This window comes from Oryctolagus cuniculus, chromosome 10, assembly GCF_964237555.1.
Source record: "Oryctolagus cuniculus chromosome 10, mOryCun1.1, whole genome shotgun sequence".
Lineage (NCBI taxonomy): Eukaryota > Metazoa > Chordata > Mammalia > Lagomorpha > Leporidae > Oryctolagus > Oryctolagus cuniculus.
In genome coordinates this window covers 102,039,488-102,054,568 of record NC_091441.1, presented here as the reverse complement: position 1 = coordinate 102,054,568, position 15,081 = coordinate 102,039,488, and the positions used below count along the sequence as shown (strand labels likewise).

The following is a 15,081-nucleotide window of genomic DNA, read 5'->3' as shown; positions in this document are numbered from 1 at the left end:
AATGCTGACCTAGTAAAAGATATGGTGAAAGTTAAATCAAGTCGGGACATGCTAACATTCAGCAAGGCCTGAGGTCTGGGGAGAGACGCTCTGAAAAGAGGGCAAATCACACCCACTGCTCTTCTGGTGCCTCAAGGGGCAAGGGGCAAGGGGCAAGGGGCAAGGGGCAAAGGCAGCTGGCCGCTCCAACCCTGAGGCTGGCAGGGGCCCTCTGCCCAGCCTGGAGCCCATGGAGGCGGCAGAGGCCACTCAGGAGTGCGGGGTACGGTCTTGCCCTGGCCTGGAGTGAACAGGGGTTGGGTGGGTTCTGCAGACCCCGAGGGACCCAAGGGGTGGCAGAGGCCCACGAGTTCCAGGACGCATGCCACAAGGGCAGTTTCCTGGGAAGAGGAACTTCCAGCTGTCCCAGAAAGCCCTGGACAAATGCTCGTCAGAGAGCTGGAGAGGGCCACGGGTACCTGGGATGGCTGGGGTGCACGGAAGACCAGGCAGGGGCTTCAGCCCCACAGCGGGGAGAGGTCTCCCCTGCCACACCTCAAGCATGAAGCAGAAATGGGCAAGACCCTCGGGGAGGGCTCACCAAGGGGGATACCGGCCTGTCAGGGGAGGGGGAGCTGCAGGGCTCTGGCCAAAGTCAAGAAGAACGACGATCTTCCGTGGCTAACAGGTCTTCATTGATCTGCGATCCGTCCCCAAGGTCACTGGGCCCTGCTGTCTGGACACCTGCTGCCTCCACCCGTCCTGCACGCGCAGCAGAGGGGCAGGAGACGCCGTCTCCGGAGTGACCATCTGGGACTTGGCTCACAGCAGCCACAGGGAGCCCAGTGAGATCAGCAGAATGTATCCGGTGAGGAGGGCAGAGCCTGCCCGGCTTACGAACCTCATGTCAGAGATCTGCTTCTTGATCCACTGGGTGAAGTGGGGGGTGCTGGTGTAGATGCTGGGGAACTGGCGCCGGCCGCAGCTGAAGCTCCAGCTCACCACCCCCACCTGAATCCACGTCTTGTTTACTTGGCACACGAGGGAGCTGCCCGAGTTATCCTGCGGAGCAGAGGGAGGGGCGTCAGGGTGGCTGCGGTGGGTCCACGCGAGCCAGCTCCAGCCTGTGCTGTGCTCAAGAGGAGACCTGGCCATGAGCGGCTCTGCACGGGGACCCAAGCTCACTCTCCTGCTTCCCCCTGGCACCCTCCCCCGCTGTCCCTTTAACTCCTGGTGACCCCCAAGGTGCTGCCTTTGACAGTCTTTCCCAGTGGGCCCCGTGCAGGCCAGCTCCCTCTTTCTGTGGGAACGTGGGCATAGATGAACAGTCATCTTTACATGGGAAGGTACCAGGTACTATTTCTGGGGTCCTTACGATTTTTAAAGTGTTGCTTTACACTTTTCCGTCATGTTGGGAAATGTTATGAATGAGAAAAGCAGCTTGTTGCATTTACTTTTTAGTATAATGCACACTAAGAGTTACAGGGCACAATCGAATGAAGAGGATATAAAATACTGAAGGGGAAAAAATCATCAAACTAGGCCTCAGCACGTAACAGCAGATCTATACCCAGACGCAGAACCACTCTGCTGTGCTCCTGTGAGACACCTTGCAAGACAATGAGAAAATGCCAGTTCTCAGTTTGGTTTCCTGCCATATGGAAGCCAAGACACTCTAACTGACCTCTTGCTGAAGATAATGAAAAACGTGAGATTTTTTAAAATATGTATTATTATGGGGCCAGTGCTGTAGAATAGCGGGTAAGGCTGCTGCCTGCAGTGCCAGCATCCCATATGGGCACTGGTTCGAGTCCCGGCTGCTCCACTTCTGATCTAGCTCTCTGGGAAAGCAGTAGAAGATGGCCCAAGTCTTTGGGAGACCTGGGAGAAGCTCCTGGCTCTTCCAGGCTTTGGATCAACCCAGCTTCGGCCATTGCGGCCATCTGGGGAGTGAACCGGTAGATGGAAGACCTCTCTCTCTCTCTCCCCTTCTCTCTCTCTCTCTCTCTCTCTCTGCCTCTGTGTAACGCTGTTTTTCAAATAAATAAATAAATCTTTAAAAAATAAAAAAACTATTATTATTTTAATTTAAAAATATTTACTTGAAAGGCAGTTAGAGATAAATAGAGATAAATATAGATAGATAACTAATCTTTCCATTGGCTGGTTCACTTGTCAAATGGCTGCAATGGCCTGGCTGGGCCAGGCCAAAGCCAGAAGCCTGGAACACCATCCAGGTCTCTCACACGGGGGGTGAGGGCCTAAGCACTTGAGCCATCTTGGTCTGCCCTCCTGGGCACATTAGCAGGGAGCCAGATCAGAAGCAGAGTAGCTGGGATTTGATCAGCACTCAGATTGGAAGCCGGCATTGCAGGCGGAGGCCTAACCCATTGCACTGCAACACTGGGCTCCAAAACTGCACCATCATAAACACGTGGCTGAGCAGACAGGAAAGAAAAGACGCAGCGTGCAGAGGCCTGAGCGAGTCCTGCCGCGCCGAGAGCTCAGGTCGGCGGAGCCCAAAGGCAGCTTTTGCCCCAGGGGCAAACCCAGTGCCCCGGCGAGGCTTTGGTTCTCTCAGCCTGCTTCATGGGTATGGGGGACAAAAGGCCAAGCCCAGAGCCTTCCTGAGGAGGGGAGCCTGGGAGGAGAATTCCTACAGAAAGTTCTGCCTCACAAAAGGGCCCCTCTCAGAGTGAGGACACCCTGGGAATGCTGCCCGCGTGTGACTGTGCAATTTGATTTTGCCCGGTCTGCATGGTTCCCAAAACTTGAGCCAAGGGCAGCTGTTAAGTCAAGTGCCCAGGCACCTGGCAGAAGCAAACAGATTCTGCCCGGAGGAAGCGAGCTCTCAAGCAAGCCCCAGCACTCCCAGAGATGCCGCTCTACAGAGCGCGTCCTCATTCCGCAAACGGCGCCCAGCACACAGACAGGTCAAGGTCCCAGGACAACGCCCTGCAACAGAAAACCCGGGAATTACCAAGTGGGAGGCACTACAGGGGACTTCAGAACATTCGTGGAAAATGGAACAAAAAGATAATGTGTCTTTCCCACAGACGTTCTGAAGACTGCTCATGTTGCTTAGGCTTGTGGTAAGTGAATGGACGTTGTTTGCGTTCAGCTTTACTCCCCATACATGTTTTATAAACTCCTTTGTCTCTATGCAACAGAGCAAAAATGATTCAAAACTATAATAATGTGATTTCTCCTTACATTGATCTCCAGAGTTCAAGAAATTCCAATTAAAAAGCCAGCAGGAGGAGGAAGGGGTATGCACTTGGTGCAGTGGTTACAATGCTGCCCGGGATGCCCAAATCCCCTATCAGAGGGCCTGCTTTGAGAATAGGCTCCTGTTTCCAACCCAGCTTCCTGCCAATGCACACCCTTAGGAGGCAGCAGGTGATGGCTCAACTACCTGGGTCCCTGTCATTCACATGGGAGACCTGGATTGAGCTCCTGGCTGCTGGCTTTGACCTGACACAGTTCTGGCTGTTGTAGACATTTGGGGAGTGAACCAGAGGACAGAAGATCTCTCTCTCTCTCTCTCTCTCTCTCTCTCTCTCTCTGTGTGGGTGGGGTGTGTGTGGGGGTATCTGCCTGCCTGCCTTTCAAGTAAAACAGAAATAAGTAAATGTATGTTTAAAAAAATGCCAGCAGAATTTTTTTTAGGAACTTGACCATCTGATTCTATCATTGATAAATATTATACTGATCCATGAATTCTATGACAGTTTTGAAAAACAAGAGACAACTGGAGAGACAGGCTGGGGGCAGATTTACCTACCACATAGTTAGACAGATTTCAAACTATAATTATGCAAGCAGCATGGAACCAGCAGAGTCACAGGAAAACAGACCAATGGGGCAATGGCGAGCCCGTAACCTGGTGCCTGCACATGAGGGGACTTGGAAGGCGACAGAAGGCATCAGGGCCATGCGCAGGGAGGACTCTTCCGTGGACGGGGCACACACTGACTCAGCAGATGGAGGAAGTGAGGTCAGATCAAACCACAACGTACTCCAGAAGAATTACAAACTCCAACATGAAAAGTAAAAAAGATAAAGCTGATTGGGCCGGCGCCGCGGCTCACTAGGCTAATCCTCCGCCTAGTGGCGCCGGCACACCAGGTTCTAGTCCCGGTTGGGGCGCCGGATTCTGTCCCGGTTGCCCCTCTTCCAGGCCAGCTCTCTGCTGTGGCCAGGGAGTGCAGTGGAGGATGGCCCAGGTGCTTGGGCCCTGCACCCCACGGGAGACCAGGATAAGTACCTGGCTCCTGCCATCGGATCAGCGCGGTGCGCCGGCTGCAGCACGCCGGCCGCGGCGGCCATTGGAGGGTGAACCAACGGCAAAGGAAGATCTTTCTCTCTGTCTCTCTCTCTCACTGTCCACTCTGCCTGTCAAAAAATAAAAAAAATTAAAAAAAAGATAAAGCTGATTAACGAACATAAGGGTATGTCTACATGGCTTGGAAGGAGGCATATTTTTTAACATAAGATTTAAAACCCACAAAGCTCAAGAGGGGAAACATGTAGATTTCATTAAATAGAAATTAAAGCTAGCAGAGAGGCACAACCGGTCTCACTGAAGTTAGGTCACGACTCACACCAGCTAGAGGTCAGCCTTTTGTGGGAGGGAAGATGGAAGATGGAGGAGAGAACCAAGCCAGCACGACATTGTGAGAGTCCTTGCTGCAGACATGACTGACCACAGGACCCTGGAGAGCAGGAACATAGACAGACAGACAGACACTCAGACATCTACTGCATGTGGACACGCTCTTGCCACAGTGAACTAAAGTCAGCATTCAGTCACAAAATAGGAATCATCGCATCAATGGAAACCAAAAAGTGGCTTTCAGAAAGGTTAAACTGCACAGAATGCAGGAAGAAAAGAACATCACGCAATGCCATGTGCGGTATGCCCTGCACAAAGTAGAGTACAGTCTAAAACACTTAACAATAAGAGAGAACATAATAAACTCTTTTTATTAGTATCAATTATTTATCATTGTAGATTCAGCTCAACTCACTTGAAAAAAAAATAAAGACATACATTTGAAAGTAAAAAAATTATAGACTTGAGAAATTAAGTCAATTACTTGTTCTTAAAAAATAACAGATAGGGCTGGCTCTGTGGCATAATGGGCAAAGCCACTGCCTGCAGTGCTAGCATTCCATATGGGCACCGGTTCAAGTCCCAGTTGCTCCACTTCTGATCCAGCTCTCTGCTATGGCCTCGGAAAGCAGTGGAAGGTGGCCCAAGTCCTTGGCAGACCCAGAAGAAACTCCTGGCTCCTGGCTTCAGATCAGCTCAGCTCCGGCCTTTGCAGCCATTTGGGGAGTGAACCAGTGGATGGAAGATTTCTCTTTCCCTCTACCTCTGCTTCTCTGTAACTCTGCCTTATAAATAAATAAATAAATAAATCTTTTTTTAAAAAATAACACATTAGCACCTTGTAAGTCTTAATGAAGAAAAACAGACAAGGAAAATGCAAACGCTTTGTGGTCTGAGTAAAACAGACTACAACCACATCCATGGAAAACATACTTTTGCACAATCTCAAGACTGTTTACAACTTCCTCTTTGTGGATTTAAATTCTGCATGAAATGAAAAATCTCTAAGAAAATGTAAAACATTTAATCAAATTCAAAGTGCAATAGAAAGCCTGACAAGCCCAAGAACTATGAGCAAACCAACTTCAAAATATTGCCCAAGAACAACTACTCAAAGGAAGACAGGCCTCACAGGCAACTTGGATCCAGGGTCTAAGGCGGGGATCATCTGTGCCATTGCAACGGACGAACATTTTGCAGGTGAAGCAGAGCCCTGATACTACAACTTGATCAAGGGACAGTGACTTCCGCTCTGCTCCATAGAGTGCAGTCCTCCTTACTGGAGGGAAAAGAGAAGAAAAGGCAGTGAGCGTCGGGCCAAGTGCAAGGGTTTCTTCCGCAGGCTGGGACCTCTCCCAGACCCAGCGGCATCCTGCTGTCCTGTGCCTGGCCCGGGGCTCAGCACACAGTGTCTGTGGATGAGCAAACAAGCTAAAACGTGTGCTGACAAAGACAGTATGTGCCTGAATCCAACAGATGGATGAAACAAACACACGCCGTGCCGGGGAAGGACCTCCTGGAAGGCAGACACGAGCGATCTGTCTGTGAAGCAGGCTCAGCGCACTGAGTGAGAACGTAGTGCCATCCTGAGAGCTGCAGCAAACGCACTCACGAGGCACAACCGTCACCCAGGGAACAAAGCCCCCATGCAGCAGGAAGGCGGCAGCCCGCCTCGCAGCAGCCTGCAGGGGGAAAGGTAAGCAGCACTCCCACGAGGAAGCATGTGCTTCCTGGATGTCCCAGGGAAAGCCGCCCAACGCTATGAAACAAGGGCAAATCAAGGAAATGAGAAGCAGCTCATGTGAGCACAGGCCTGGAAGGCCCTGGAGGGTCAAGGAGAAACAGTCAGCTAATGTGGAAGAGCCCTGTCAGCTGCCCTCGGAGATGTTTCAACAGGAGACGCCAACGAAGACTGGGCAGGCAGGAAGGTTCTGGCCCTGCTAAGGAAGCTGTGGACATGGATGAGTTCTTGGCACTAACTCCACTGAAAAGACGTGCGTGGAGAACAGAGGGTACCCAGAGCAGAATCAAATCTACATATGCAACTTGTAACCCATTACACCAGAGCGGGGGCCAAGGGGAAAATCAAAACCAAAAACAGAGTCAGGGGACAAAATACAGAGTCAGGGGACAAAAACTCCAGTCTTTGGTAAACTGACTTAAGGACACTCACTCAGACACGTTGAAAAGCCTGCCTTTAAGCTGTTTCCAAGAAACACACCTAAACCCCAATGACACAGAGTCTCCTGGAAGACAGCTGTGGTCTGGGATCCAGTTCTGGGCGTTGCAGTGGACAAAAAAAAAAAAAAAAAAAAAAAAAAAAGGAACACACACATAGCAAAGAAGGAGGCGAATCATTGCTATTTGTAGGGATTATGTCTCTGGGTTAATCAAATTCATAGAGAATCAACTCCATCAGGCAGGTAGTTTATTACAAAGAAAACGCACAACAAACATGTAAGATCAACAGAAAATGCAAGGAAAGAAAAGACCCTGCTCACAACAAAGCCGCCTCTGTAACACCTAGGAATACCTGCTAGCAGCAGCCTGCAGTGACTACGGAGCGCGACAGACTCCGGACCTGGGGACACGGAGAACAGACCAAAATAAGGGTCCACGTTCCCTAAATGCATCCGTTAATTTCTGCCAAAAATCCCTGACATGATTTTCTTTCTACAACATGATTCACAGATTGCTCAATGAGAATGAACCTCTGAGAACCGCCAGGAAAATTCTTCAAAAAAAGAAGAAGGAAGAGGGACTTGCATTACCACAAACAAAAAAGAATCATATGCTACGATCATTTTACAGAGTGGTGGTGGCCTAGGGATGAGACTACAGAGAGACACCAAAGAAAGATGGGAATTGCATATAATAAACAGGTCTCGTCTATTTCACCCACTGAAAAAATCCATCCGTATTCAATACATAATTCAGAACTGGCTACCATTTAGAGAAAAATAAAGCAGAATTCCCTCTCAAACCTCTAGATGAATGAAAATTTAAAAAAAAAATTAAGGAAAATAATTAGAACATTATGACTAATTTTACTCTCATGGAAAAGGTATTTCTTTCTTTCTTTTTTTTTTTTTTTTTTTTGACAGGCAGAGTGGACAGTGAGAGAGAGAGACAGAGAGAAAGGTCTTCCTTTGCCGTTGGTTCACCCTCCAATGGCCACCGCGGCCAGAGCACTGCGGCCGGTGCACCGCGCTGATCCGATGGCAGGAGCCAGGTGCTTCTCCTGGTCTCCCATGGGGTGCAGGGCCCAAGTACTTGGGCCATCCTCCACTGCCTTCCCTGGCCACAGCAGAGAGCTGGCCTGGAAGAGGGGCAACCGGGACAGAATCCGGCGCCCCGACCGGGACTAGAACCTGGTGTGCCGGCACCGCAAGGCGGAGGATTAGCCTAGTGAGCCGCGGCGCCGGCCAAAAAGGTATTTCTAAGCACAGCTAAAGAATGAAAATAATTCAGGGAAATACTCATATATACAAACTTTTTTTTTTCCCAAGATTTATTTGTTTATTTGAAAGGCAGAGTGACAGAGAGGGGGAGATGGAGAGATAGTTCATCCATTCACTGGTTCACTCTCCAAATGGCCACAACGGCCACGGCTGGGCCAGGCCAGACCCAGGAATAGGAATTTCATCCCGGTCTCTCCCATGGGTGACAGGAACCTAAATACTTGTGCCATCATCTGCTGCCTTCCCAGGTACATTAGCAGGAAGCAGGATCAGAAGCCAGGGTTAAGGCAGGAGGGTGAGCAGAGCAGGGGGCTGTCTTAACCTCCCAGGCTACACAGGCAAGCCAGGCCTGGAGAGGATTTATCCGTGCTCATCCCACCCTGCAGGTGACCCTGTTGTAGCTCCTCCTATGGGAGCTGAAGGGCAGGACAAGCACCCCATCCCTTAAAGGGGGCAGGTTGAGCTGGTAGGACCCACCCTCTCCAGAGAAACCCTCCTGGCAATATCTCCTCCCGCTGTACCCTCTTGACCCTTCCAGACACAGAGCAGAATATCAGTACACACCCGTCTGAATTCTGATGTGCATTCAAATATGCTGGTGCTTTTGTTGACAATTCCTATGTAATATCCTGTTTATACAAGCAATTTACAGACTGTTCAATGTCACGAAATTAAAATGAAAATAAGACAACTTTTAGTCTAGAATAAAATGAAAGTTAAAACAAAGATGATACCTAATGCTGGTGAGGATGTGAGAAAATGACACTCGTCTACTGTCGGTGATAATAAAAACAAATTAAATCTTTGGGGCGGCTAATTTGTAAGTATTTATTAAATTTTAAATGTATATACAGCTGATCCTTTAGTTGTACCTCTAATTGTTTTTCTAGGGAGCAAGCATATGGCGTAGCAGTTAAGATTCCTCCCATTCCCGCAACCCATGTCAGAGTGCCGGGATCAAGTCCCGGCTCTGCTACTGACTCCAGCTTCTGGCTAATACCCACCCTCAGGGGCAGCAGATGATAGCTCCGGTAGATCCTGCCACCTGCAAGGGAGATCTGGATTGAGTCCCTGGCTCTTGCCTGACTCAGCCCCAGCCCCAGTTATTGTAGGCATTTGAGGAATGAACCAAAAGGTAGGAGTTATTTTCTCTCTACCTAGCTATCTACAAAAAAGTAAACTATTTTTAAAATTTAAGGGACCAGTGCTATGGTGTCATGGGTTAAGCCATTGGCTGCAATGCCAGCATCCTATATGGGCACTGGTTCAAGTCCTGGCTGTTCCACTTCCAATACAGCTCCCAGCTAATGGCATGGGGATGCAGCGGAAGATGGCCCAAGTATTTGGGCCCCAGCACCCACGTGGGAGAACTGGAAGAAGCTTCTGGCTCCTGACTTCAATCTGATCCAACCCTGGCCGTTGCAACCATTTTGGAAGTGAAAAAGTGGATGGAAGATATCTCTCTCTCCCTCCCTCCCTCTTCTCTCTCTGTAACTCAGCCTTTCAAATAAATATTTTAAAATAAAATAAAATGGAATTTTAAAAAATTATTCTAGAGAAATTCTTGAACAAATGTGAAAAGATAAACATATAAAGATTTTTACTCTGACATGATAAAAACATATAAAAATGGGCCAATTGTCTACCAACAGGATACTCATTGGTAAAATAGGCTGTGATATAGCCACATGAGAGAATTATTATCCAGTAGTTGATGAGAACAGAATATATTTATATGTATAGACATGGAAAAGAGTTCAAGATATATTTTAGGCCAGCACCGCGGCTCAATAGGCTAATCCTCCGCCTGCGGCGCTGGCACACCAGGTTCTAGTCCCGGACGGGGCGCCGGATTCTGCCCCGGTTGCCCCTCTTCCAGGCCAGCTCTCTGCTGTGGTCAGGGAAGGCAGTGGAGGATGGCCCAAGTACTTGGGCCCTGCACCCGCATGGCAGACCAGGAGAAGCACCTGGCTCCTGCCTTCGGATCAGCACGGTGCGCCAGCCGCAGCGGCCATTGGAGGGTGAACCAACGGTAAAAGGAAGACCTTTCTCCCTGTTTCTCTCTCTCACTGTCCACTCTGCCTGCCAAAAATTAAAAAAAGATATATTTTAAGAGAAAATTTAAAAGCTGAGTAATAAAGTGATATAACATATTTGTGTTAAAAGTGAAAACCAGAAAAAAAAAATCCAAAACTTATTTAGGGCTTCATATGCATAGAAAGAAGTATTTGGGCTATACTCCCATACAATTTAAAGTGGAAATTTCAAGGTAGTTTGATTACAGAAAAGTTTCATTTTCTAATGTTTGTGTTTATGTATAGGGTACATTTCCTCCCAAGTAACAAAACATATTTTAAAATAATGATGATAAAATCACAACAGTACAACATTTACAAGATGAATTCAAAGCTCAAATCAAAGGTGATTTCATGACCTTAAATGCTTTCAACACAGTTTGAACTTTCTGCTCAAGAAAATATAAAATCAAGCCCAAGGAAAGCAAATTTATTGAAACTGAAAATAATGAAATAAACATTAGATAATTTAACCACATACTAGACCACCAAACAAGTCTCAATACATTCCATTAAATTAGTACCACTATAGACCTAGTTTTATGATCACAGGGAACCTGTATTGGAAATCAACAGCAGTAACGAAAACCATGCATGGGTCAAAATAAAATCAAAGCAAAATTATACAAAACATTTAGAGCTGCATGAGAAAAACCTGCTATATTTAAAATTTTACAGCATGAAGCTACAGCAGTATTTAGAGGGAATTTGTAGCCTCAAATACTGTATTAGAAAACAAGCAGGGGCCAGAACGCTGGCGCAGTAGGTTAATCCTCCGCCTGTGGGGCTGGCATCCCATATGGGCACCGGTTCTAGTCCTGGCTGCTCCTCTTTCAGTCCAGCTTCCTGCTATGGCCTGGGAAAGCAGTAGTAGATGGCTCAAGTCCTTGGGCCCCTGCACCCACGTGGGAGATCTAGAAGAAGCTCCTGGCTCCTGGCTTCAGATCGGCACAGCTCTGGCTGTTATGGCCATCAGGAGAGTGAACCAACAGAAGGAAGACCTTTCTCTCTCTTCCTCTCACTGTCTGTAACTCTACCTCTCAAATAAATAAATAAAATCTTAAAAAAAAAAAAAAACAACCCCAAGCTAAGTTATCTGGGTGTCCAACTCAAGAAATTAGACCGTGTGTGTCTGGAAGCTTGATATATGTGGGGGCTGGTAGGGTCAGTATAAGACAATCGACAGCCCAAATGATGAAATAAATTAAAATAGACCCCTACCCTACACCATTCACCACATAAATGCCACATGGACTCAAAAATCTGGAAAACAGAATTTGCAAACTTTTAGGAACAAAATAGAAGAAAACCTCTTTATGTGCCTCAGGAAAAGGGAGGATTTCTTAAATAAGACACAAACACATAAACCAGAAAGGAAAACATGATATATTTGACTAAAGTAAAATCCAAATTACTATCAGCAAAGGACAGTAGAAACAAAAGGAAGATCAACGGAAGACTGACTAAAGATTTTTGCAACGTGCACAATGAACGCAGAACTAGCATCCAGAATATTTTTTAAAAAAAGAAAAAGCAAACAATAGAAAAATGTGCAAAGTCTATGAATAAATGATTCATAGAAGAGGAACTATGCACAGTGCATAAACACATGAAAACACACCCAGTTGCACTTGCGTTTGGGGACACACACGCTGCAGTCACAATGGGGCACAATATCCCAGCCATGATAATGGAACACCGCATAGCCTGGCAAGATAGAGAGCAGTGCGACGCTCCAACACTGCTGTCAGAACACAGACTGCTAAGATGACAACTCTGGAAAACAATTTGGTGATGACTATTAAAGATGAAAAAAAATACATCCGAGGGCCCAACCACTTCCATACAGAAGTTCTACACTAAGCAGGGAAATGCGTGAGAGACTTCAGAGCAGCGGAGACAGGGATCTGAAAAGCTGAAGCCCCCTAGGTGTCTGTCAACAAGAGGACAAATTGTGGCATGTTCACCAAAGAGAATGCCACAGAGCTGTTCCTGAACGAGAGCTGCATGCATCAAGACGGGTACATCTCAGAAACAATGCCAGACAGAGGTGCGAGAGGCAGAAGCACGCAAACAGAATGATGCCGTCCATGCAGAGCTGTCTGGGCCGGCACCTGGCACGTGGCTGGTCCTCAGATAAACATCCACAGCCAGAGACACTCCACCATCACCACCATCGCTGTGGCAGGGGCGAAGGGTATTTCACAGAGCAGGAACCTGACGCTCAGGGAAAGTCTTTTCACATGTTCTCCCAGGGCCACGACCCCCAAGCCTCGTCCCCAGCCCGGCCCACACACTCGGCACCTGACACGTGTCCAAGCCCCACTCGGAGCCGCCACACAGCATGTCCTTCCCGATCAGTTTCTTCTGGCCGGCCGACAAGAGGAAGTGGTACCGCTGGTTGCAGACGTCATTGTTCAGGATCCTGACTGCCATCTCCTGAAGACTGTAGGGAGGCCTGGGGGTCTCTGTAGAGAGCGAGCTCCTGTTTTGTCATCCCCTCCCCGCCCCCTTCCTGCCCTAACTCCATCTCAGAGCTGTCCACACTGGCTAATGTGAGTGGAAGGTAGTTTATGAAGACCTCAGCCCCAGCTCACTGGAAGGACATCTAGGCAGTGAATGAGGCTGCGAGGGAAGCACTGCTCCATGGCCACCTGCCAAGGAGGCAAGCCCCTAGGACCCCGAGTGTGGGAGTGCTGGACAGCAGGACTCAAAGGTTCTCCAGTTCTAGGAGCCCAGGGTATCAACAGGAACCAGACCGCCAGGAATCATGGTTGCCTCTAGGGAAGCAACATGTACAGTGGCTAGAGGAGCCTCCTCAGGGCCTTCATACCACCTGGGGTCATGGCCCTCGTGCCGCCTACGGACTGCAAATCCCATTAACAGTCAAAGGATAACTTCCTGCCATGGTTAGAGATTGGCACTGCAGTTAGCTTTGGGAACCTGGTCTCTGCAGGGCAAGCGTGTCTTTTAGACCAGAGTGATGGGGCAGGAGTTTGGCACAGTGGCTAAAACGCTGCCTGGGACAACCACAGCTCATATCACAGTGCCTGGCTTCCAGTCCAGGCTCTGCTCCTGATTCCAGTTTCCTGCTAATGTGTGCCCTGGGAGGCAGCAGGTGAGAGCTCAAGTTTTTGGGTCTCTGCCTCCCACATGGGAAATTCAGATGGACTTCCTGGCTCCTGGATTTGGCCTGGCCCAGTCCCAGCTGTGGCAGGCATTTGGAAAGTGAACCAGGGGACAAGAGACCTCACTGTCTTTGAAATAAATACAGAGTTATAGATCGGAAAGGGGTCATGACAGTGTCCGGCACAAACAGGGGCTCAGGAGATGCCTGCTGAGTGATGAGTAAAGAAATGAGTGGCCAAGCCATGATGCCACTGTGCCCCAAGGGCAGGTGTCTCGGGACCTCTGCTTGCCTTCACTCACTTTTTTTCTCTGCAAATCCCCAGCCGATGGCCCAGCACATGGTTCCAATGGTTAGCCTGAAATTGTTCTTGGGGAGGCAGATGGGCTGGATGAAGGGGGACCAGGAGACGGGGTCCCTGAGCTTCAGCAGGGCAATGTCCTGGGACATGAGATTGTTGAAGTCCTCGTGAATCACGATGCGAGTGATCAGGAGCTGAGTGTTGTTTTCTGGGAGCTGCTGCACTCCCACCTTCACAGAGTACTGGTTGGGGTCCTTGGATCTGCAGGACCACAGGTAGAAGGCAGATCACCAGCAGTGAGGTCAACCGTAGGTGAAGACACAAGGCCTGAGCATGGAGCCACCCGCGCAGGCCTCTAGCTCCCAGGTCCCGGTTTCACCAGGCTCCCCACCCCCAAGGCCAGAAAGCAAAGTCCCTGGGCCCAGCGGGCCCCGCTGACTGACCTCTGTAAGCAGTGTGCAGCTGTGAGGACCCACTGGTGGTGGATGAGGGAGCCGCTGCAGAGGTAGAGGCCTAGGTAGAGGATGTTCACCTGCCACGGCCACTTGCCCACCTCCACCACCTTCCCCTTGACCATCTTGCAGGACACGTTGGTCTGACCGCAGGCCTGGAACCACGGCCCTGTGGAAAGATATGAGATGGGCTGTGCCCTGTAGGCTCTTGTGTGGCAAAGGGCGACCCATACACCCCTGGTTACTCAGACTGTCCGAGTGGAGAGAGCCACCTTCTAGCCCTGCCACAAGCCATCACTGCCAGGTGCATTCACACAGGACATTGGCATCACAAGTGGTGACTTAACCCACTGTGCCACAATACCAGCCCCTGCTCTCCCATTTGCAGCATGGCTGTTCTGTCACATGTTCATGGTCACCTTGAAAACTGGAACTACCCAGCACTGTCTGAGTCTTTCCTGTGTAAAGGACATGTGCATCAGGATATGGACAGACAGGGACCCCTGGAGCATGAGGACAGCTGACACAGGCCCCAGGGAACCAGACCCTCCCACCCTGGCTGTGTCCCTGAAACCTTACCTTCCAAATAGGACTGACTCTCAAATCTAGCGGCAGGCAGTGGTGACACGAGAGGGCCCTGAGGATGCCCCTGCCCACAAGCCATGGCATGCAGATGGTCAGCTTCACCTATGCCGGAACCTGGGGCGGGGCGGACAGGCTATCGCCGCCATGTGAGGATTCTAGAACTCATGGTTTGTCTACTCAGGACGGTGGGGAGTGGGCACAGGGTTGAGGGCTTCCCCGGCTGTGCAGGGGCAGGGCTCCGGAAGGACACAGTCTGGTCATGGCAAGGCCCTTCCTGGAGCACGTGGTGAGGCTGCTCTCAGGCCCGTCTGAGCATGGCGCTGCCAGTGCCCAGTGCTGAGCCCATGGCGGCACTTCCTGTGTCCGGCTTTCAGCGGGCACCCGACACCCAGCTGTGGCCTCATGATGCTGTATGGCCCTGTGCCTCTGATGGTGTCATGTGTCTGGCTTGGGACGGTGCCCAGTGCCTGGCCTGTGAAGCACCCC

The 15,081-nt window shown here is 49.6% G+C and overlaps 1 protein-coding gene across 1 annotated transcript; it reads right to left on the bottom strand.

Annotated features, from left to right (window-relative positions):
- Nucleotides 1-652: 652 nt before the first annotated feature.
- Nucleotides 653-14,748, bottom strand: PRSS46P (Putative serine protease 46). The gene is made up of 5 exons (XM_008260530.4): nucleotides 14,590-14,748; nucleotides 14,002-14,179; nucleotides 13,560-13,819; nucleotides 12,435-12,598; nucleotides 653-1,041 (listed from the first exon to the last, which is right to left on the bottom strand). Exons 1-5 carry the CDS (start codon nucleotides 14,672-14,674, stop codon nucleotides 802-804), a joined length of 927 nt encoding a protein of 308 aa, XP_008258752.1. The 5' UTR covers nucleotides 14,675-14,748; the 3' UTR covers nucleotides 653-801.
- Between the last annotated feature and the right edge of the window lie 333 nt (nucleotides 14,749-15,081).